Here is a 23,645-nt window from a genome sequence, read left to right on the forward strand (position 1 = left end):
ATAATTGTATTAGTTTTGCCAAATATCGAAATGAATCCACCACAGGTATACATGTGCTCCCCATCCCGAACCCTCCTCCCTCCTCCCTCTCCATACCATCCCTCTGGGTCGTCCCAGTGTCTTCACGGTTGTGGTAGAAACAGTTATCAAAAGCTAATCTGGACTTTTAAAACTTTATTGGAGTATAGTTGCTTTACACTGCCATGTTATTTTCTGCAAAATGAATCAGCTGCACATATACATTATTGTTTAGTCACTAAGCCATGTCTAACTCTTTGCGACCCCATGGACTGTAGCCTGCCAGGCTCCTCTGTCCATGGGATTTCCCAGGCAAGAATACTGGAGTGGGTTGCCATTTCCTTCTCCAGGGGATCTTCCCAACTCAGGTATCAAACCTGCATCTCCTACATTGCAGAGGGATTCTTTACCACTGAGCCGCCAGGGAAGCCCATATACACATGCCCCCTCTTTTTCAGATTTCTTTCCATTTAGGTCACCACAGAGCACTGAGTAGAGTTCCCTGTGCTACACAGTAAGTTCTCATTAGTTATCTATTTTACACACGGTAGTGTATATATGTCAGTGTCAATTTCCCAATTCATCCCACCCTCTCTTTTCCCCTTGGTGTCCACATGCTTGTTCTCCAAGATACATATACACTTGCCTTTGGTCACTTCGCCAGAGTAGCTCCCAACCATCTTCACTTTCTGACACAGAAGCAGGGAGGGCAGGCTCCCTGCAAGGTGCAGGAACTAGAAAAAGAAACTGCCTACTTTGGCTTACTCGAGGGAGAACTGCACTGTGATACCTTCATAAGGCGATGGTCTGATGGTCTGGAGTTTAAAAGGAATGTGAGCAGCTATACCTGGAGGAGGGGAGGGAGCAGCTCCCGGAGAGTTGGACCACAGGATCCCCTGCCGAGGCATGTGACGGCTCAAGTTGTCAGCAGCTTCTCTAGTTTCTCTAGAAACTGAAAATGCCTGGGCACCTGTGCTAATAGGGTCAGCACGAATTTCAGCCTCAGAACTGTTACCTGTTATTACACCTGATAGCTTAACTAGACATTGTATAGTACTTCACAGTTTCCAAGTGGCTTTCTTCATCTTTCTATTATACAGTAGTACCTTTTCCAAGGGCTGTCTTTGGCTTTTAGCTATGAAAACTAAATCCCCACTGGCTACTTTCTAAAAAAAAATGAAACAAAACATACAGTATAAATTCTTTCTAGGAGATGAACTGAAAAATTGTAATTCAGCAATAGAGAACTACTCCATGAGAAGCAATTTCTCAAACAAAAGGTCATTTAGAGGTTTTATTATTTTTAATACATCAGTGATATCATAAATAAATCAGAGGCAGTCAGCTTTTAATCTCTAGGAATTTTAAAAGAATTCAAGACCTTTGAAAAATATAATTGTATTAAGGTTTGCTTTTCCTTTATAAACCTTCAGGTTTCAGAGTGTGTATATATATATATATTTTTTTTTTTTTTTTTTAAGGTTGACTTTAAGATAAACAATAGGAAAAAAAGAAGGAAGTTCTTCATTTCCATGGAAAGTTGATGGACATATGAGGTTCTAGGTAGGAAGAGTCACCACCATGCCTGCCCTCCTTCCCCAGTGGTCTAAACGGCCTACAATATGGCATGTCCATGCTCTCAGCATTATGTGCAGGCCGCAAGCCAAGTTAAACTTGAATTGTTTGAAGTGCAGCTGCAGGTATGAGGATACAGATCAAAAGTCTAACCCTCCCCTCCTTTTTTTTTCTTTTCGGCCACACCACCCTGCCAGGTGCAACTTTTAGTTCCCCAAACAGGGATCAAACCAGTGCCCTCTGAGATGGAAGCTCAGAGTCCTAACCTCCGGACCACCAGGGAAATCCCTGACCACGTCCTTCTACAGAGACCGATCAAAGGGATGTCGGCACTGTTCCTTAGATTTTCAAAACCTGGACTTCACCCTCTGCTCTATGACACAGGGTAGTAAATTCAATTTTCTAAAAAGTTAACTCTTCAAGCATTCTAAAGTAGGACACTCTTCAGTGGTAAAATCCCGATCTGCAGGTGGATGGTGCTTCCACTACATCTAGGACCTCCAGAGTCAGACTAATACCTTGAAGCCAACTCAAGTTTTTTAACTGTTTTAAGCAGGTGAGGAAAAAAAAAAAAGTGTGCATATGTATCTTTTGGGTTTTTTTGTTTGTTTTCCTGTTCCTTTTTTATTTAAAGGGCATTGTTTTTACTCCCATATTAATACTGTAAAAAAAGACAAATCAACCTGATCCCTCAGTTGCTCTAATATTAAAACTTGACAAAGGACTATTATTTAACCCATCTAATTTTAACAGAGGGGGAAAAATAAAGGAAAAATAAGCATGAGTTATTAAAAATTAAATAACTGTACTTTCTTAATTGGAGAAGGCAATGGCAATCCACTCCAGTACTCTTGCCTGGAAAATTCCATGGATGGAGGAGTCTGGTAGGCTATAGTCCATGGGATCGCAAAGAGTCGGACATGACTGAGCGACTTCACTTTCTTTCTTTCTATAGTTCCTTTTGGAGAAGGAAATGGCAACCCACTCCAGTGTTCTTGCCTGAAGAATCCCGTGGACAGAGGGGTCTGGTGAGCTACAATCTATGGGGTTGCAAAGAGTCGGACACGACTAAGCAACTAACACACACTTTCTTAATGCCTCAAATTATACAGTATTAGAGACAAAGGTATATTGAAAGTCCTTATGCTTAATTTCCCTAAGTCCTGGTGAAAGCATTCACCCTAATACATGAAAACATATTCCCCTTCCACCCCCTCCATACTTGCTGAGTTGATAGAGAGGGTCTCTGAGGAGCTTCAAGATTGTGACCCTGTGCATTCGCACAGCCCCATCGATTTTCAGGCTAATTCAGAACAAATGATCAAACCAACAAAATGAACACCCGAGCTCTCAAATGGGTGGCTGATAGGTTGAAACTGCCCTACATATGTGTATTTTTAAAAATCTGAATTATCTTCCAACACTTAAAAATCAAGAGACTGTATCCACACACCCAGATTTCCCACTTTTGAAATATCAGCTCTCAACACTGAGCTCATATTCTCACAACAGCCACAGTGGCTGGGGGTGCACCCCCAACCCCATGTACAGTGATCCGCAGCCCCCCTGCCCCCACCACCACCACTCAGAACCCATCCTGCTTTTCAGCTATGTGACCTGGTCACCAAGACAATTTCTCCCTCTCTAGAGAGGGCTCAGAGTCAGGTTTGGCTCTCAGTTTTGGCTCATCCTTTAGCATCTAAGTACTTACTCAGTCAGCTCAGTTCAGTCACTCAGTTGTGTCTGACTCTTTTTGACCCCATGGACTGCAGCACTCCAGGCTTCCCTGTCCATCACCAACTCCTGAAGCTTGCTCAAACTCATGTCCATCGAGTCGGTGATGCCATCCAACCATCTCATCCTCTGTCATCCCCCCTTCTCCAAGTCTCTAAGTTCCCTTCTTCTCCAAGTAGTAAGTAATACTTACTACTTGGGTGCAATTTACTTAACCTCTATGCTTCTCATCTGCTTAAAAAGATCTATTTCCTGCACAGATCATGGCAAGCATTAAATAACACAAAGTCAAAAAGGACTTAGCATAGTACCTGGCACATGGGGCTGAATAAATGATGATAAATGTTGTCATTAACATCATCATCAAATGAAAAAGCATCCAAGGGACACTTGAGAAGATGCAAATTTCCATGCAAGTCAGAAAGTTTCTGAAATCACTATTTCCACTTTCTTAAATGTATATATTATTTAGAAGAAATCTAAGTTACTAGGGACTCATTAAACTTTTGCTTCCATGTATCAGGATCTTGTAAGCCCAGACTCCACATATGTGGGGAAAAAAAACAAAAACCTACATAACACCTGGTTTTCATTTAATTCCTCAGAAGAGCAACATATTGTTCAGAAATTTTTTTTTTTACACAAATCAATCTGCCCTATACCCCTGAGAAACTTCTCCTATTAATATAAAAAGAGAGAATACAAGCTTTTATCAGCTTGAAAAAAACATTATTTAACTGTGAAGAAGAATTAATTGCAGCAATTAGCATCAAATTTTAACAAACATATGGCTGTAAAATGTTTGTCTTTCACTATAAAGGCTTTGGAGTTCACAGATTGCCATAACTGATACCTCTGTAAGAATTGTAATTAATTGGGAACTTTTGCAGTTCAATTACAGCAGAATAAAGGAAGAAAAATTCAGCCATCACTTCATAATCTTAATGCAACCTATGTGAGTGGAAATCAGTAGGAAAGTCTTGTCAATTATATTCATAATTTGAGCCAGAAGAAATTAGATGAGAGGCTAAATCCAATTATTTATAGTATTCTGGCAAAAGTCCATAATGAATTTTTAGATGGACTGGGGGAAGAGGGGAAAAAAAACCCCATAGAAACCTTACTAATAAACTCTCTTGCAATGGCCTATTTGGATATTAATAGCACCTGGCTGAACACATCATATTCTGATGGTAAGTTAACTGTGCTATAAAGCCTTCAGTTTTCCTCAAATGTTGATTTTGGCTACTGAATATTTAAGAAAAAAAGAAAATTGGTATAAAAAGGGTTAAATTATGATCCTTATAACCGTTTTACTTCAAAGTCAGTAATAGTAAAGCACAGCCCAACCCCTATACAATAATGTGAAGTTATAAGAACAGGCACCTTGTTTATGCAATAGATGTTTTTATAAAGCTAACTTGTTTTTTGTTTTTTTTGCAAATCAAGTCACTGCAAATGACTAAAAAATACCCTGTATGTTTCATCTTGTAAAAAATAAATGCAATCTGGGGGCGCAAATGCTCCCCCTTAGAAGGCATCTGTGCTATGTGTCTGGCTCTTAAGCCGGTCTGTTTTTAAACACAACCAGTACTTCCTGCATTCAGAAAACAAGTGAGACCAGAAGAAACGTCCACTCCCACTGCCACAGCGAAACTCCAACAACAGCACTGTTGCCTCATAGAGTATGCGCTCTCCCCTTCCTTTCTCTGTTTAGAAATGATGCCAATTACTCTGACAATCCTGTTAGTCACAAAAGCCATGTGGAGACTAAGGGGTTCTGAAGGTGCATCCTTGATCACTTGGTCCAGAGCAGATTCATCTATTGCTTCCTGTGCAGAACTTTGCATCTCACAGACATAATGCCAAATACAGTTCCTCAAAAGGATTCCACAAGAGACTAATGTCATTGTTAAGGTACGTTGATTTTTTTTTTATTCCATAAAGGAAAAGAACAAAACCTAGATGCCACTTGGCTTCTAGAGCACATCATTCTTCTTGGGTTTCCTTCTGCCCCCACTGGTTGTGCCATCTCAGTCTCCTTTGCTGGCTCCTCCCCCATCTTCAAAATCTCTTAAGAGCTGGAAGGTCCAAGCGCTTGGTGCTTGGTGCCCTCTCCTCTGTCTCCATCCTTTCTCCAGGAAACTCATCCACACCATCGCTTGAAATTCCATCTACAAGCCAACCACTCCCCAGTATATCTCCACCATCCAGATTTATATAACGAAATGCCTCTTCAGCAGTACCTCTGACAGCTCCCAGCCATCTCCAAAGGTACAGGGCATGCGGGACAAAGAACAACATCAGGACTCAACGCTTTGTTAAAGGCAAAACTAGAGACACTAAAAAGATCAGTGGTTGTCAGGTGCCTGAGCAGAGGGAAGGATGAACAGATAGACCACTGAGGATTTTTAAGGCAATGAAAACCATTCTGTATGTTACTGTGACTGCAGATATATATCATTGTACATTTGACAAAACCCAGAGGCTGTACAACACCAAAAGTGAACCCCAATGTAAGCTAGGACTTTGGACAACATCAAAGTAGGTTCAGAAGTTGTTTAAATGAGCTTCTCTGGTGAGGATGCTAATAATAAGGGAGACTGTGCTTGTGGGAGCTCAGAGGGGCTATATAAGAAATCTCTGTACTTTCCACTCAATTTTACTCTAATCCAAAACTGTTCTAAAAAATACAGTATAAGTACTTCCCTGGATGTCCAGTGGTTAAGACTCCACACTTCCAATGCAGGGCACATGGGTTAAATTCCTGGTTGGGGAATTTAAATCCTACATGCTGCATAGCAAAGTCAAAATAAAATTGCAATTTGTTAAAAATAATAACAGCTCAACAGTGAATGAACAAAGTGAAAGACATCGAAAAGCTTATCATTCCATGTCTGTTCCACTGTCCCAGGGTGTATTTCCAGCATCCCAATTAGACAGGCACATAATGCTTTTCCTAAAAGACCTCCAGAAGAAAGGAGAGTCCTAGGCCCCCTTCAGTAGGTGTGACATCACTCACCAGTGTATACTTGCTGACATCCACAGGCAACCTGACTCTTCTCATGAGGTTAAAATTTAACACAGGCTTCATGAGAACTTTCTTAACAAGACTCCGATCTCAGCTCCCTTGACCAGCAGTATTTCCCACAAGTTTCTCCCGGCTCCTGAAGAAAAAACTGACCAGTGGGAAAGCCATAGACTCTCAATTCCGGTACCAGGGCCAGACTCTGGACCACTCTTTCATAGAGCAGGAAACAAAATGAGTAAGACTCACATAGCTTCGTGCCACATTGTCTCTCCCTCTCCTTTTCCACTTCTCCAAGCAGCTGTCCAAAACTAAGAGGAGTGAGTTCTCAAGTTAGTTCTTGAAGAGGATAAAGAAATTAATCATCCCGATTTGTATATGCAGAAGTAGCCACTGATTAGGTATTAGGTCATACTTAAGAATCATCCTCACAGCTGACTGGCATCACCACCTAATTTATCCTTCAAACTGGGACACCTCTTGAGTGAGAAAAGTGTAATGAATGATTACACCCAACTACTGAAATTAAACTGGGCCAACAAGGATGTGTAGTTATCCTAATAAATTAAAGAGCACTTCTATATACTAGGAACTACTCTAGCTGCTTTTCACGTATGGACTAATTTAATTTCCACAACAACCCAAAGAGTAGGGACTGCCATCACCTCCACTTTGCACACATGCATACTGAGAAATGACATTAGGAAGCTTGCTCGAGGTCGCACAGAGCAAGTGGAAGAGCCAGGATTGGAACCCAGACGGACTGATGACACTGCTAGTCACCTCCCCAATACTGTCAGTAACACTATGCTTAATGACATTCTAAGAGTCCCAATGTTTACAGTGTTTTAGAATAAACAAGAGTTAATTGTTGTTTTTCACAGTGCTGAGTTATTTCATTCCTGAGAATTTTTTTTTTTTTCCTCTCACCATCTAACTGAAATTAGTCCTGCCATACCTCTGGATAGAATGAGCAGAAATAAACCCAGCTAGAGCTAGCAAGCAGCTGGCCACTTAGGTTTTGCATGTGTTGCCTGTTATTGTTATTTGCGGTAGTTATGTTCTATAAAGTTACTGTGAACACTGAATTAGCAAACACTGAACCATTACTCCTAAGCAGAAATACAGAGATTCCTATAAGCCTCTGATCACAGAAGTTTCATCAACTGATCGATACATAACCTTTGATTTCTTAGCACTACATTCATGCCAACAGCACTGTCAGTTATGCCTGAACAAAGGTTATCTAACACACGTTTTCTCCGTATGATACACTGCAGTCTTCCTGCACTTGGGAACTCTACACAGCGCTTCAGCACTACACGTGAGGGCCATTTGAAACAGCAAAATCACCCACCTCAAAAACCCATAAAAATGCAAAAAATGTGGATTTAAATAGACCACAAGTCTGAATGACTACAAGAGCACAAGCATTGATTTGGCGTTACAAATAAATTTTACTGGGAGGCAAATGAACAAATATGGATACCACAAATAATAAGTATCAGCTCTTCATGTCCCTCACTCACTAAGGTACCAAGCCTGTGATACAAAAGCAGCACAGAGACTTCAGTTCTAGCCAGCAAATCTGAGTACAAGTCATCAGTCAGACACCCACGACTTGATGGCTGTGGGTAACTTACTTTAACCTCCCTCTGAGCTGTCTTTCTTCAACTGTTAACTAATCCTGCCCCAAACCTTCTCTTCCTTGGGTCATGTAAGAGCGATTTCAGTAGCTTTCAATCTTGAGTTTTATTTTCCATTTCTCATCGTTCTTCACTACCAAGTCTTTACAGAGCTAAGTTCCCATATTTGTCATGTGCTATGGAATTCAGGCTGGGGCTTCCCCAGGGTCTCAAGATGATAAAGAATCTGTCTGCAATGCAGGAGACCTGGGTTTGATCCCTGGGTCAGGAAGATCCTCTGGAGAAGAGAATGGCACCCACTCCAGTATTCTTGGCCTGAAGAATTCCATGGACAGAGGAGCATGGCAGGCTACAGTCCACGGGGTCACAAAGAGTCACACAATTGAATGACTAATACTTTCACTTTCACTTTTTTTTTTCTTGGAGTCAGGCTACACAGAGCAACATGGTCCTGCTCTAACTAGCAAATGAAATATGATCTGTAGGTACAGAAGCTTCTCAAAACTTTTCACTTAAACTTCAATGAGAGGGGAAAAAAAGATGCAGAATAGTGTATATCATCAGTATGCTACATTTTTTAAAAAGGGGGATAGTAAGAACTAATTTGCATTTGCTTGAATTTCCATAAAGAAATGCTGGAAGCTGAAACAAGACATCTAATACATTAATAGGAAGTGAAGGGTTAACAGGGTTGACAGAGAGAAGGAGTGAGCAGGTGTCTCCGAATACAAGTAGGTATCATTTGATATGGTTGTACTTTTACACCATGTCAATATATACCTTATTAAAACCACAATGAAATATCCTTTCCTGTAAAATAATGAGCCAAGAGTTAAAGGTTCCAGGTTCTAGCCTTACCTCTGATTCTAGTTAGCTGTGAGGCCTGAGGTAGTCTGTGGGTCCCAGAATAGGATAGATGGCCTCTAAGCTCCCTCTCTATCCCAAAACTGCACAGAAGTAATCAGTCACAAGACAAAATAAAAGAGTAAACCGAGCTTGTACCAAAGTGTTTACTAAGAGAATAAATTAACAGCAGGTGAGGTCTCTCTTAGCCAAGCTAACATGACTGACATGTTTTACAATTTCTATCTCCTATTTCAAATGAATTATCTGAATTTTTAAAAACAAGATAGTAATCATGAGAAATTTTAACAAAACCAAATGTTACCTAAGGACATGATAGAAAAGGAGTTCTTAGTAAAACTGAAGCATAAATGACTTTCCCTTAAGCTAGATTAACTGAAGGTGTCCAAATCTCCCAGATTTGTAAATAATTCAGAAGCAAGGAAACTGAAGAATTATGCACTCTAGCTAGAAGTATGTTCAGTGTTTTGAACCAAGACATAACCCAGACTCTATTATTTTTCAAGTAAAAATCTTCATATTGTAGTTAAATGACCAATTTAATATGCTGTAGAAATGTTTATTAAGTTCCACTCTGTACATCCCAATTGCCCATTCATTAAAGTTACCAGAAAATATAAAATCAATAATAACAAATAACTAGTGTGGGACTTCTACATATAGAGACTAGGTTGACTTACATTTGACCTAAAACATCTATTAACAAAGTACAGCATGGGGACGTACAGCATGGGGACTATAGTTAATAACATTTTACTGTATTTTTGATAGCTGCTGAGAATGAAGCTCTTAAACATCTTTATCACAAGAAAAAAATGTTATCACTATGTACAGTGATGGAGCTTAACTAGATTTATTGTGATCACTTCACAATAGTTTATACGAATATCAAATCATTACATTATACACCTGAAACTAATGTTATATGTCAATTGTATCTAAATTAAAATTAAAATATATTAAAGATCATTAATATATTAAAGACCAGGCTTCCCTGGTGGCTCAGAGGTTAACGCGTCTGCCTGCAATGCAGGAGACCTGGGTTCGATCCCTGGGTCGGGAAGATCCCCTCGAGAAGGAAATGGCAACCCACCCCAGTATCCTTGCCTGGAGAATCCCATGGACGGAGGAGCCTGGTGGGCTACAGGTCGCAAAGAGTCAGACACGACTCAGCGACTTCACTTAAAGACCATTAATCTTAGGAGACTAATACGATGAGGGAGCATAAGGAGAGACAAGTAATTAAGAGTTAGAGAAAAGACCCTTCCCTGGTCCCCCCACTGCAAGGTCTTGCTTTGAGGGGTATCCTGTTCTCAGGTTTCTATACCATGTGCATCTATCCCACCAGATCACCAGGACAAAGATTTTTGCCTGCCATCTTCACTGTTGTACTTCCAGTGCCTAGCACGTTGTCTGGTACACAGCAGGTCCCCGATAAATGACATTAAAGACAGTTAACTCTAAAATACTTCATTAAAGAATAAAGACGTAATGCTCAATAAAAATCTCATATTCAGAATAATGCCTAGCTCCCCAAGAAAATAAATCCCATAACTCGTGTGGAACCACTCATTTAAAGTTCCTAAATAGAAGAAACTAGGCAGAGGTCACCCTGGCTTACTTTAAGTATAGGAAGAGAAAAAAATGGATATCTACTGTTTGTCTTCATTTAAGACTCTGGCTATTTTAAAGACTGAAAGAAAAGTAAAACATCAGTGCGTAATAGTGTGGACAGTAGGCTATCATTGTATTTTTTAAATAATTTATTTATCTTTGGCTGTGCTGGGTCTTCACCGCTATATGGGCTTTTCTCTAGTTTCAGCAAGCAGGGGCTACTCTCTAGTTGTGGTGACTGGGCTTCTCATTGAGGTGGCTTCTCCTGCTCTAGGGTGCGTGGGCTTCAGTAGTTGCGGCACATGGGCTCAGTAGTTGCAGTTCTCAGGCTCTAGAGCTCAGGCTCAACTGTTGTGGCACACAGGCTTAGTTAATCCCCTGTATGTGGGATATTCCCAGTTCGAGGATCGAACCCAGGTCTCCTGCATTGGCAGGTGGATTCTTTACCACTGAGCCACCAGAGGAGCCCTATAACTGTATTTTAGAAATCATACTTATATATGCAGAGAACATCTCTGGAAGCTACATCACAAACCAGCTGTATGGGGGACTTCTCACTGCATACCCTTTGGCAGAATTTGAATTTTTCACCAGGTTATGTATTATTCTGGGCAGTAGTGGGTGGGATGTCTCACCCACTCTCTGTTGGATGAAAGCAGAGCAGCCTCCTCCACAGGAATCAACACCAAGCCAGCCCTTGACGAGGACATACAAGGCCCACGAGGGAAAAGCACACAAAAAATGTCAAACGGACCATAGACGTTCTAGACAAGTCGAACAGGTATCATGTCAAACTTTGCCTACTGCTCAATCCTAGGCTTGTTGAAAGAAACACATCCATTGAGATTATCAAAATGCCACGCCACGTTTCCCCAAATGCGGTCAGTGTTCAATGGTTCCCAGGGGAAGGAAAAGGCAGCCCTGCGTCATCTGTTTTTCATAGCTTGGATGTTCACTCTCAGAAAACTGTTTCCATATATCACCCTCGTATTAGAGGATTATTCACATCTCTACTTCCTCCAGGCTCTCTTTCCCACATTCAAAAGACGCAACGTGTACATTTTTTCATACCGTCCCTGAAAGGCTTTTTACTATAACCAGGCTCTCTAATGGAAGTCAGATTTCTGAGCTTAAGCTGGCATTTGCAAAGTCCACCCTCTGTGAGACCAACCTGCCCAAGTTCATATGCTGTACAGAGAATATACTGTGTAGAAAAAGCACTGATAGGAATAAGTAATTCTCCAGTGTGAGCTGTGATAATAGACTCACAGCAGGCTAGGACCTCAGTGACCTGGTTTTTGATTCTTCAGTTATTCCCATCACCATTAGCTCGCTGCTTATGGAGCAGCTGACATGCAAAGGGATGAAGTGATCTTCCTAAGGATATTAGGAGAATTCCTTATTCAGGCCTCAGGAAAGAGAAACGTGTTCAATAAAGACTCATCTTCAATGTTGGGAATTAAGTTCATGCCAAGAAATTCTGCAATAAAACAAAGGAAGACAAAGTTCCTCCAGTTTGAACATCTAAGTTTCCAAATACAGAAGGTCTTCAAGGAGTCCAGAAGAATCTGTTGTATTCAAGAGTATGCAGGGGAAGAGTTTATGGAGTCTAAAGAACTATACTTCCCTCGCTAAGTTGGAAATGATACCTCATGAGCAAAAAACAGATTGCTCAGTCTACCTTTCAGAAGTATCAATAAAATAATACTCTGATCTTTAAATGTACTAATAAATCGGTAAAATTCTGATACTCTAAAAAAATTTCATTCTGGTCACAAAAACTGTTCTATGGAAGTAAACTGGATATTAGCCAGGAAGACTAAAAAAGAAAAAGGGATTAAGGGATAAACAAAGGTTAAAACAGAAATGATTTTAACACAAGTGAGCTCCTGGGACAGCAAAAACACAAACAAGGTAAATTCTTAACCCGTATTTAACATGAATTCTCAAGCAACTCAGATGCTCCAAAATTTATACATACAGTAGCTAAATCATATAGGTTTTTAAAAAACCTTCCTCCTAAAGTTTTTTAACTTAATGCCACTTAGTGAAATCCAAGAGAACAAATTCACAGTTTAATCATTTCTGATCTCTTTGGAACTGGACAGATGCAAGGAAAATTGCAACTTGTTGAGAACGACTTTCAAAGATATCCTGGAAAACATCTTATTCCTGGCAGATTTTTCAAAGATATCTGCATGCACACACAAATACATACCTAAGTATCTATATAACTAAGTGTCATGCATCAAATAGACACGCGATAGAAGAAAAGTAGGAGTTACATGGCAGGACAACTTCAGCAGATAAACACAAACACTACTATTGTAGCCTGTTCTGGTTGTTCATATCACTTCTCTGCTAGAAAAGAAATTCCAATGAACTCCCGATATACAGACAGTTTTCTCGCTACAAAGGGACTTTTGTTTGAATCCCCCACAAGTGACAAGGTCAATCTTAACCAATCTTGACATTTCTATGGAACCTTTCCACCAAATTTTTTTCCAAGTTCAAATCATTTCCTGAAACCTATTTGAAATCCAAAGAAAACACTTCATAGATAAAGTATAGGGTAAATTCTTTAACAAATGCCATTCATGACACACATTTTCCTCAGTATTTTTCTACAAATATACTTGCAAAATCTAAAATCACAAGGCTTGATTGTGATTTAATCCACATCCTTAAAAAGTTAGACTCAGAGTATGGTAATAATACACTGAATTAATATTTAAAACTGTGTTCACCTGTATTCCTAGCATATGGAAAGTGATTTCAGAATTTTTTTAATAAAACCATATTTTCACAGCTTTTACACAAGTTGACATTTTCAAAAGTTAAAACATTTTACCATGGGGTTTCTCTGTATTTACATAACTAACTAAGGGATAAAGAATTCTTTCATTTAAGTCCTAAGAAAGACTTGCAAACTCATTTTTTATGAAAGTTTATTTTGGAAACATTAGTTTTTCAAAGAAGCAGAAAAGTATAATCTGAATTCAGACAGCATTTCCCAAATAAGCATTTTCTTTTCTTCCTTGGAGTTTACTATAAGCAACTTGGATATCTTTTTAATTTTACTGTACTGTTGAATGTTGGGGCATCTGATGAGATAGCAACTATGTAGGGCACTTCTGTAATCAACTGGCTTATTTCTAGAGAATACTGCAACATTTCAACCATGGAGAAGCATTCAGATACTGCTTATGATAAAGATACTGGAAAATACCCCTCACTTAGAGAACACTATCCACAGGGAAATGACAAGCCAATGATGTCTATGACATGCCTCGGAGCTGTGTCAGACAACTGGATGCTCTTTGCTTTCAGGTATCCACATTCTAAGGGGTCAAAGACATTCAAGTTGAAAATGCGTCTCATCACTCTCCACGACTAGCTTCATGGGTGATATATATCAAAAAGAGCAAATCCTAATATTTTTCCAGATAAGTAATCCTTAGCAGAAGCCCAAAGTGAAATTTAGTTCTTTGGGCTGAAACCTTAAACATACTTAGAATACATGTAATTTTGCAAACATGGTCTAGGAGAATGCATTCTAAAGAAAGAAAAAACTCACTATGAGTTTCAATTTCATTTAAGTAAATTATCTTAAATTTTCATAAAAGTAATTGGGGTCTCAGTCTCCTCACCTGCAAAAGGGAAATGATGGTGCATCACAGGACACTCTAAAGGATTAAATCAGATAAAACAAGAATTGTTGGAAAAACACACAATTGATGCCCAGAGGCTGAAGAGTAATGCACAGCAATTAGAGGCAAGATCCCACAATAAACAAGCAATCAGAAAGCTTGAAAGAGCTTGCTTTTGAAACATAATTCATCAACCATCTTCCTTGTTCTTAAATCAAGTGCTAGATTTAACTTGGCTAAATCACAAAGTTTACATTAAAATCTTTTCCATCAGCCAGAAAAACTGTGTGGTCCTGTGCTTGTTTAACTTACAACTGGCAAAGTCAAAAATCCATTTAATGGTTCAAAACCCACAGTTGCAAATGCAGTGCAGATGAAATACAGCAACTAAAATCCAGCCATTGTTTCTTTTTCCACAAAGTTCTACCCTAGTTTAAGATTGATAACTGCTAGTGACTAAGCTTGGTAACACTTTCGTCTGTCCCAACCAGGATCGTTAGCCAAGTTTAAATCTCCATGTGACAACTCAGAATCCACAGACTCTTGGAGCTTGCAAAAGCAATGCAAAAAGGCAAAAAAGTACATAATGGCCCAAATGTCTGCAAAAAATAACCAGGAGAACAGCCTGGTTGGCAGCTGGAGCATGTCAGGGCCTGTTTTGAAGCCCTGGTCCAAAGAATGTACTACACACAAGCAAACACCAGTCTGAAAAGAAGCAAATAGCTCAGCTTTTAATCCTAAGTCATGATTAATACACTTTATGATTAGGGAAGAATCCATTTATTTTGAAATCATTCAATGTCAAAATAAAGATGATCACTACATGTTGCAAAGCTCGCCACAACCGTCTTGAATTATAAACATGCACACCATTGCCCAAGAGTCTTTACAAAACAAGACCTGTTCTTTAACCTAGTCCTAGACCAATGCCATCAGAGGCTAATACAGACAGGACGTATGATATATACCAAAGTCAATAAATACAAAATCTAGAGATAGTTCAGATTACCAGATTAGATGATCAAAATGACAATAACAATATCAACAAAACCACTGCTATTTGAGAGCTTACCAAGTATTGAACTAACCCCTCTACATGTATTATCTCATTTAATTCTATACCAACCCAAGGAGGTTAGATATACTATTATCCCCACTAGATATCAGGAAACACTTAAGATTTAGAGTTAATAAGTACTTGCCTAACATATTACTGAAATGGCTATATATATATATATATATATATATATAAATTTGTATTTTTTTTTTACATCTTGGCTGTACCACAAGACATATAGGATCTTAGTTCCCCAGGGATCGAATCCATACCCTCTGCAGTGGAAGCCGGGAGTCTTAATTGCTGGACTGCCAGTGAAGTCCCAAAATGGATATATACTTTAAAGTTTGAGGCTTTATTTGTGCTGTACACCTACAAAGCTTAATAATAATAACAAGTTTGAATATAAACATTCTAGCTGAAAATTATAAAATGTCACTTAACTTGAATTAATGCCAGTCACCATTTGACAAGAACAGGGTGAAGTAGCACGTATGCGTGGTTGCCAGGGTGCCAAAAGGAGAGTCAGGGCAGAAGCCTTCAGGTGTCGGCAATCAGTATATCCTTGTTTCCTGTACGCTGGCCACTTCCTCACCTGGAGCTGGGTCTCCTGAATCTCTTGATCCAGTGTTCATCTATTTCGCCCCACTGCTGGGTTGAAGTGAGGTATCCTCCAGTGGTGTGGAGACAAAAAGGGAATCTGGGCTCTGACTACAGCTCAAATAGGCTGTGACGAAAACTCCTGTTTATAGTCACACCTGTACTCCAACTTCATCAATTCCTGCACCTTCCAGAGGTGCTGGGTTTAAATCTGGTTCCTTCTTGGCTTTCTTCACTCCCAATTTAAACTTTCTCAGATTACCTGAAGTAATCACTGCGAGTCTTTATGCTTTTTTTAGGTTTCAAAATATCATTCATTGCTGATATCTCTTTCTTGGTTTTGTTTAATTTTCTAAAAGCTTTTGTGCCTTTGTGCATTGACTATCCCATCATTTTTAATGGGATATCAGAAGGGAATAAACGTTAGAGCACATGGCTACTCAGTCATCTGCCTTCCATTAACTTTTACAGAGACTTTAGATACCCTCCCTGCTTTTCTTCAGTCTTAACTAAAAGGACTGGATCTACTAATAAAATATTTGGGGGCTCCCTGCCAGTCAAGTGGTTAAAACTCCATGCGTCCACTGCAGGGGGGCTCAATTCCTGTTTGAAGAACTAAGATCTTACATGCCGTTCAACATGCAAAAAACAATTAAATTTTAAAAATAAATATTTGTTGTCTTTATGCCTCTACTTGAAATGATACTTAAATAATGACTATTTATTACTTCAGACACTGGTTATTGGTAAAAGCTGAATAATGGGGACTAAAATACCCACATTATTGTAGAGTTCTTGAGGTGAATTTCAAATTAATTTCTTTGTTGATTCATCTCAGAATAGAGAAAAAGTCATCATAAAAGTAACTTCTGAATGTCACTGTCTCAAATGTCAGCTAAAGATGTTTGGTTTTAGAAAGAACAGTTTTTCTATTACATCTGTGAAATCGGGCAATTGCTTTAGATACCAAAAAGCTTTGTAAAGTTGGTACCAAATAAAGTTGGTAAACTTATACTGGATATTGTGGAAGCAAAGAACATTTGCTAATGAAAAACAATGGCAATAGCCATTACTTCAGGGCAAAACTTAAACAGGTTCTACAACGTAAGGAATTCCATACTCTCTGGCCAAGTTAAATTTAATATATTTTTCTTTTAAAATTTAGTTTTATGAACTAGTCAGGAAAGACGAAATGCTAGTATTAATACTACAAAACTTTTGATAGTTTACTATCGATGTCTTCAAGCTGACAATTCTAATTACCAAATAGAGAAAACACTGCACAATATAGATACATTGTGCTGTTACTCGAGTAAAATGTCATTTTCTGTGTAATATAGTCATTTTATAAAATAATATTGAAATGTGCATTTAACAGTATCCAGGGTTCCATGATATTTTAATTTTAATATAATCTGATTAAAATTAGATAAAAGAATCTTCTGGAGAAGCAAGTTCTGGGCGAGTCCCATTTTGTCTGTTTACTATTACCGTAATTTACTTCTCCACACAAAGCAGAAACTGGAGAATCTGGCATTAGCTGCTCATTATATGTTGGGAACAAATTCAGTTCCTCAGGACACAAAAGCACATTGATGGATATTTTTATTCTACTCGGCAGAAATTGAAGACAGCATAGTTTTAGCTTTCAATTACTTCCCAAAGAAATACCAATGTTTTAACTTTGTAATGAGAACAAGAAAAACAGCATGTCCCAAAGTTCTTTAGCAGCATAATTTTATAGGTTACAAATAATAGTATATACTATTATTGAAAAATGTAAAAGAAATAGCATAATCTAGACATTTAGAATGAAAACTCAGAATTTAGATTGAAAACATATTGTGTTATAAAAAATCAAAGAGAGTTTCATCTAGTCTTCATTTTGCAGAAAACTTTTTAATACAGAAGACCTTACTTAGACCTTAACCCCATAGCAGTGGGGTTAATAATTTAGCCTTACACAAAAGGCAATTTCCTTTTCTGACAGTATCAGTCCTTTACCATCAGTAGAGCTTAAACTTAAAAACAAGTGGAATTAAGATCATATTCTGTCCCAAATTCATGTAAATTAATCATACTTGGTCTTTTTCTATTAATGTGACATCTAGCTATAAATTACTGTAAATAAACAGATATGTGAAAGCAGAACCCCACCCCCCCAAAAAAAATCAAAACAGTTGAAAGTGTTAGTTGATCAGTCGTGTCCAACTCTGCAATCCCATGGACTGCAGCCTGCCAGAATTCCTGTCCATGGAATTCTCCAGGCAAGAATACTGGAGAGGGTTGCCATTTCCTTCTCCAGAGGATAAGGATGTATACAAACAGACGAAGTATGTACTATATGTGATGTTTTATAATGAATTAAGTATTCATTCCTAAACAAAAGATATCTAGTACTACATTTTTTTCATGGGATGTTTAGGGTTTTAGGACATCTTTGGACCTCAAAAGACAGAAAGCCATGAACCCAGGGAGATTTCCTGCATCTAAGTCAGAGGGAAATGGGCACAGTCACAGCGGGCAGGAAGTAGATCCACAGCTGGGAGGTCAAAGACTCTGCCTTAACACTGACCAGGGACATACTGGGACAGGATTTAGCTCTTAATCATCCCAAGAAAAAGAAAAAAGCCACACCCTTTGTAGGAGGGGTCAAATACAAGACCAGTGGGATTCCAACTGCCTCCCCGTGTATGCTTTTAAAGAAGGTTACAAAGCTAACAGCTGCCTGGCCTTTGGCACTGACAGAGGGGGGTGACAGGTAGGCATTAAAGAGAAGGGCAATTCTCCACAGTCAAGGGGTTTGAGAAAGGTCCATGCAGTGCTTCTTACCCTATCTGCTTCAATTTTGCCCCACCCTCCAGGTTCCTTAAACGTTTCTGTGCGGAAATTCTGACCATGGCTTTCCTTTTCTTTATCCATGCTTCTCAAGGAGGACACAACTAGCATTTGGGTGGGACAATTCACGCTTGTCTGGGGGCAGTCCTACTAACATATCTGGCACTTTCAGCCCCCATCTACCGATGCTAGTACAGTCCCAAGGTCACTGGAGCAAGCAAAAATACATTCTGAATGCCCCAAGGAGGCAAACACAACGAGCACCACCAGTTCAAAACCAATGCTACAAGCTCTAGTATCTCCTTTAAACCCACAGTGCCAAGAACGTACACGACTCAAATCTACATCTTGTGTCAAGATTTTCTGGATTTCTAAACTCTTTCTCCTTTCAACTAGACACCTTCCCCTCATGCTCCACAGTTATTTTGCGCTTGCCCCAAATTGAATTCCCTTATCTCCCTCAATAAGCCTCAACCTGCTTTTCTTACACCCTGGCTAATAAAACCATCATTCAAGGTCTGGGAGGCAAACAAACCTCTTCCTCTTTCTCGACAAGTCCTCAGAATTGTAAGTTCTAAATATCCCTCAAGTCCTTTCTCTTAGGACTGCTATCAGATTCCCATCATCTCTGGCTGTGTTTAGCAATGGTCCCAAATTTTTCACCATCTTCACCTCCTCTCTAATGTAAACACTGTACTACTATCATCTCCCAGGCCACCAGTTCACTTCCCAACTTAACTGCTCATTGTGCCCACCCAGCCTTCAGGAAACAGAAAAAGATCCTCAGCAGGAACACAAAAGCCTTCACCACCTTGTCTCATCTTCGCCTCTGATTCTCACCAGGGGCTCTAGGCCCACAAACTTTAGCTTGACCTAAATCTGCCCAACTGGGGGAAGCACCCTAGTCTAGGATGCCTCTGCACACACACTGGGGAAGCTCCACTGGCAACCGCTGACCAGTGAGAACCAAGAGCCACAGGGCAGATGCTTCCTAGCTGAAATGCTCTAGAACCCAGGCATCTGGCAGAATAAGAGGCTCCACATGTATTGACTGAAATGAACAATTCTTTATATAGAAAATTCAGCAGGAATATCCACTGACAAATGCATACACCCAGAATCAGAATGGTCTTGTCTGTTTTCATATAATGTCATCTTACACAGAAAGGCTTCTTGGTGACACTTACTGGCAAACAGTGAAGAACTCAAGGAATTTATAAGGAGGACCAGACATCACACTATTGAGTCAAATGCTGAGTATGCAGTGAGCTCAGTCTCCACTAAATATCCCATCACCTACAGCGACAATTTTTCATCAGGTAAAAGTAAAGCAATGAAGACAGTCTTGATTATGCCACACTTAATAATGCCACACAATCAGTAATCAGTTTAGACATTGTTCATTAGTTTAGTCAAGGAAAAAAATGAAAATTTTATGATTTCTTAAGACTGGAAACTCTTTCATGGGTAGCACACTGAGAATCACTCTTGGAGCCCAAACGCTGAAAATTCAACAAGCAGGCATTACATAATGACATAGGTTTTGTAAATCTTCTGAGCACTTTGAATTTTAAAAAGGCCATATTTAAGCCTTCCCTGGTGGGTCCAGTGGCTACAATTCTGCATTCCCAATGCAGGGGGCCCACGTTCAATCTCTGGTCAGGGAACAAGTGTTCACATGCTGCAACTAAAGATCCCGAACACCACAACTAAGACTCAGCACAGGTGAAGTTGCTCAGTCGTGTTTGACTCCTTGCAATCCCATGGACTGTAGCCTACCAGGCTCCTCCGTCCATGGAATTTTCCGGCAAGAGTACTGGAGTGGGTTGCCATTTCCTCCTCCAGGGGATCTTCTCGAACCAGGGATCAAAATCAGGTCTCCCACATTGCAGGCATATGCTTTACCATCTGAGCGATCAGGGACTCAGCACAGCCAGATAAAAAAATTAAAATAAAATTTAAAAAAAACACTATCTAAAATGAGTGTTTCAAACTTAAACAAACTTTTGTAATGTAAGTTATTATGATACAGACATAGGATTACCATGTAGAAGCTAATCATTCTTAGTTTAAATATATCAAGAGATTAAATTACACAGGTAGGCATCTCTCCAAACTAAAACACTGCATTTCAAATAAAAACAGAAAAAAAAAAACATGTAAAGGATAAAGATGTTTCTTTTTTATCATTTAATGGAGGTTGAGATGTTTTTGTTTTAAAAATTAAAAATAGACAAAAAATGTCCAGAATAGCCTCTTAATTATAAGTTACTATCAAAATGAAAACATTTAGATAAAATCGTAAGATTTAAATTTTGTCAGGGAAGTTAAAATAATAAAATGTTCATCTATAATTGAAATGAAATGACTTATTTCAGGGTTAACCAATTATGCTTTTTTTTTTTAATCTCCATTTTATAGCTAAGTTGGAGAGGTTCAGAAACCTTCTCAAGCCTAACCTACTACCTGCTGGGGACCAGGCTCTTTCTAAATCACGCTCTGATACATGAGCAGTGTGATCAAGGACCCAGAACATCCTCTGTTCAAGAACTTGCTGTTACTCAACAATCAGAATTGACTAGCAGCTTTCTCGAGAGCCATTGATAGGCTGTGAGAAGTGGACTCATGGCCACACAATTCAAAGAACAGTTCCAAAGAGGAGTAAAAATGTGCACCATGATTTTCAGAAAATAAATTCTAATTAAAATCATAACTTACATGTTATAGTTATCAAAACAGTAATAATTCTGTGTAGCAATATAACTAATATAGAGATTTATTGTCATAGTTAAACCAAAGTACAAGTTAAAATGAAAGAGACTCTTTGAAATCTGAACACCTGTCGAACCAGGACACACCATCTAAGGCTCTCCTTTTGTTCTCTTCATTAAAAGGAGAACGATTTTTCATTTCTCTTAACAAAATGGGCATTCTCTTAACAAGAATGGTGCCCCCCAAAAAAGCAATGGGCTGAACACAAGCAATGACTCAGGTTCTAAAGAGGACTTTTCAAGCTGCAGCACATGTCACCACCTGCACGCCACAGGCCTTTCTTCTCTAAGGTTCAACGGGTCCTCTGAACATGAATTTTTAAGTATCTGTGTCAGACACAAGATTGCCAAGATCTTTCCTTGTGGCAGAATCTGGCTTCAGAAGTTGTGTAACTAGCATAAAATACTAGGAGCACTCACTGATCTGACCATGAATCCCATCTCTGCAGTAGCCCAAACTCACACACTAACCTGTTCATCACAGAATGTTCAATCTTGTAATTCCAAAGGAAAATCTATTATACCTGCACACAGAGATGGAGCCAGGAACACCTTCGCATTACCATCACTGCCTACCTGGCTCTGTCCTAAAGTGACAAATGAACAACGTCCAGATTCACCAAGGATATTCACGCCCTTGTGGCAGGTCCAGCCTTTGTGGGCCCTGAAGCCTATACAATTCGGAGGCCCTCTAAGAAGAAATCAGGCACTACAGCAAATATTTAAAAGATGCCCTTGCAAAGTAAGCAGACTTAAAGCTTAAGCTTCACAAGTTGAACGATAAACCTACCTTTGACTCAAATAAAAAACTGCCAATATTCAAGCCATTTTGACCACCCAAAACAACAACTTTGCACGGCTCAATTTAGTGCACTGCTGCACAAGGCTCCAGTAGAACCATGTAGCTCCTCAGGGCAGAAGAGTTCACAACTGAGGTACAAACTGAGCTTCCTGCCCTCATTAAAAATGTAACAATAATGAAAGCTCTTCTAACAGTGCTTATGGAAAGTGAAACAAGGAAAACCTACAGAAATCATTATGGACACTATGACTGCACTTTAAAAATAATATATACATATCTTAACAAAGCAAGAGTGTGAAAATGTAAACAAATAATTTTTGTATTTAAATGTTATGATCGTGAGTTACTTTTTTCTTTTCCAACTAAATGTTGTTATATTACTGGCATAATTAAAAAGGGAAAATAAAAGGGATAAAGTAGGGAGAAAAACAAGGAATATGGAGACCTCAGATACAAACGTCTGCTGTGTCGATTTACTATACATTCAGCATCTATTTACACATCAGCAACTTGAAACAGACCTTAAAATTTACTTCAAGGGACAAAGATAAAAGCCGATTGAACAAATGAGAGGCTTCACACCTCTCCTTTTTAGAGAACCCAGATGTTTGTTAGTAAGGAATATCTAAAGGCAAATGAAAGTGAACTTACTTTTTGCTTGCCTCACAGACATCTGTAATATTGGAGAAAAGATGGTGACTCTCGGTTTTGGTCATCGTATCACTCAGTGCTTTAGAATTTTTAAACATTCGTATCAAGATCTCCAAACTGAGTAAATATGAATGTTCAGAGGATATGACTTCAAAAATAGCCTGAAGAGGAGGAAGAAGAAATGAATTGTTAATTCTTTCAATTAAAGAATTTAAATCGAGCTCTCATAATTCTGCTGTAGGAATAACAGTATTTTTAAAAATGCAAAACTGTAAGTATTAAAAAAAAAAAAAGTACATTACCAAACTACTGTCTTTATACAAGGCACATATATATACCCAAATTTTGAGAAGCACAGTCACTGCCTAGAGTGTAAATAGGAAAATATGAAAGCACTTGGCATCCTGAGGTCATGTTTTGCCAGAGGGCAGAATCTCTGGGAGGAAGCTAGGGCAGGTCGTAAAACCTCAGGGTGACATTCATTAACCTTTGGGGTCATCTCCTCCAGCCCTGATTTCAAAGCAAGCTGTTCTGGGACAGTGAAGATTTATGGACCTCCCTTGGGATTCAGAGACAATTTCTCACAAATCCATTTCTTCCCTCCCCTGTGGGTCCTTTCTCTCCCTGTGTTTTAATTCAACTAATTTGTAGTTAATATGAGCAAATATTCTGGGTGTATTAAAGAGCATGACTGGACCTACCCTCAAAAGGTTCTTATCAGCCACAGGAATTCTTTTATATAAACTCATACAATCGAAAGTAATTCTGTCCAATAAGCCACTCTTTCTGCCCTCTTC

The 23,645-nt window shown here is 39.1% G+C and overlaps 1 protein-coding gene across 1 annotated transcript in view; it reads right to left on the minus strand.

Annotated features, from left to right (window-relative positions):
• ARHGEF26 (Rho guanine nucleotide exchange factor (GEF) 26) overlaps positions 1 to 23,645 on the minus strand; it is a 139,072-nt gene that overhangs the window by 84,139 nt on the left and 31,288 nt on the right. The window contains exon 5 of the mRNA XM_010844750.1: positions 22,849 to 23,009. Coding sequence (XP_010843052.1) covers positions 22,849 to 23,009 — 161 coding nt within the window. The remainder of the gene's footprint in view (positions 1 to 22,848; positions 23,010 to 23,645) is intronic.

Source organism: Bison bison, unplaced genomic scaffold, assembly GCF_000754665.1.
Source record: "Bison bison bison isolate TAMUID 2011002044 unplaced genomic scaffold, Bison_UMD1.0 scf7180017864207, whole genome shotgun sequence".
In the NCBI taxonomy this organism is placed as follows: Eukaryota; Metazoa; Chordata; class Mammalia; order Artiodactyla; family Bovidae; genus Bison; species Bison bison.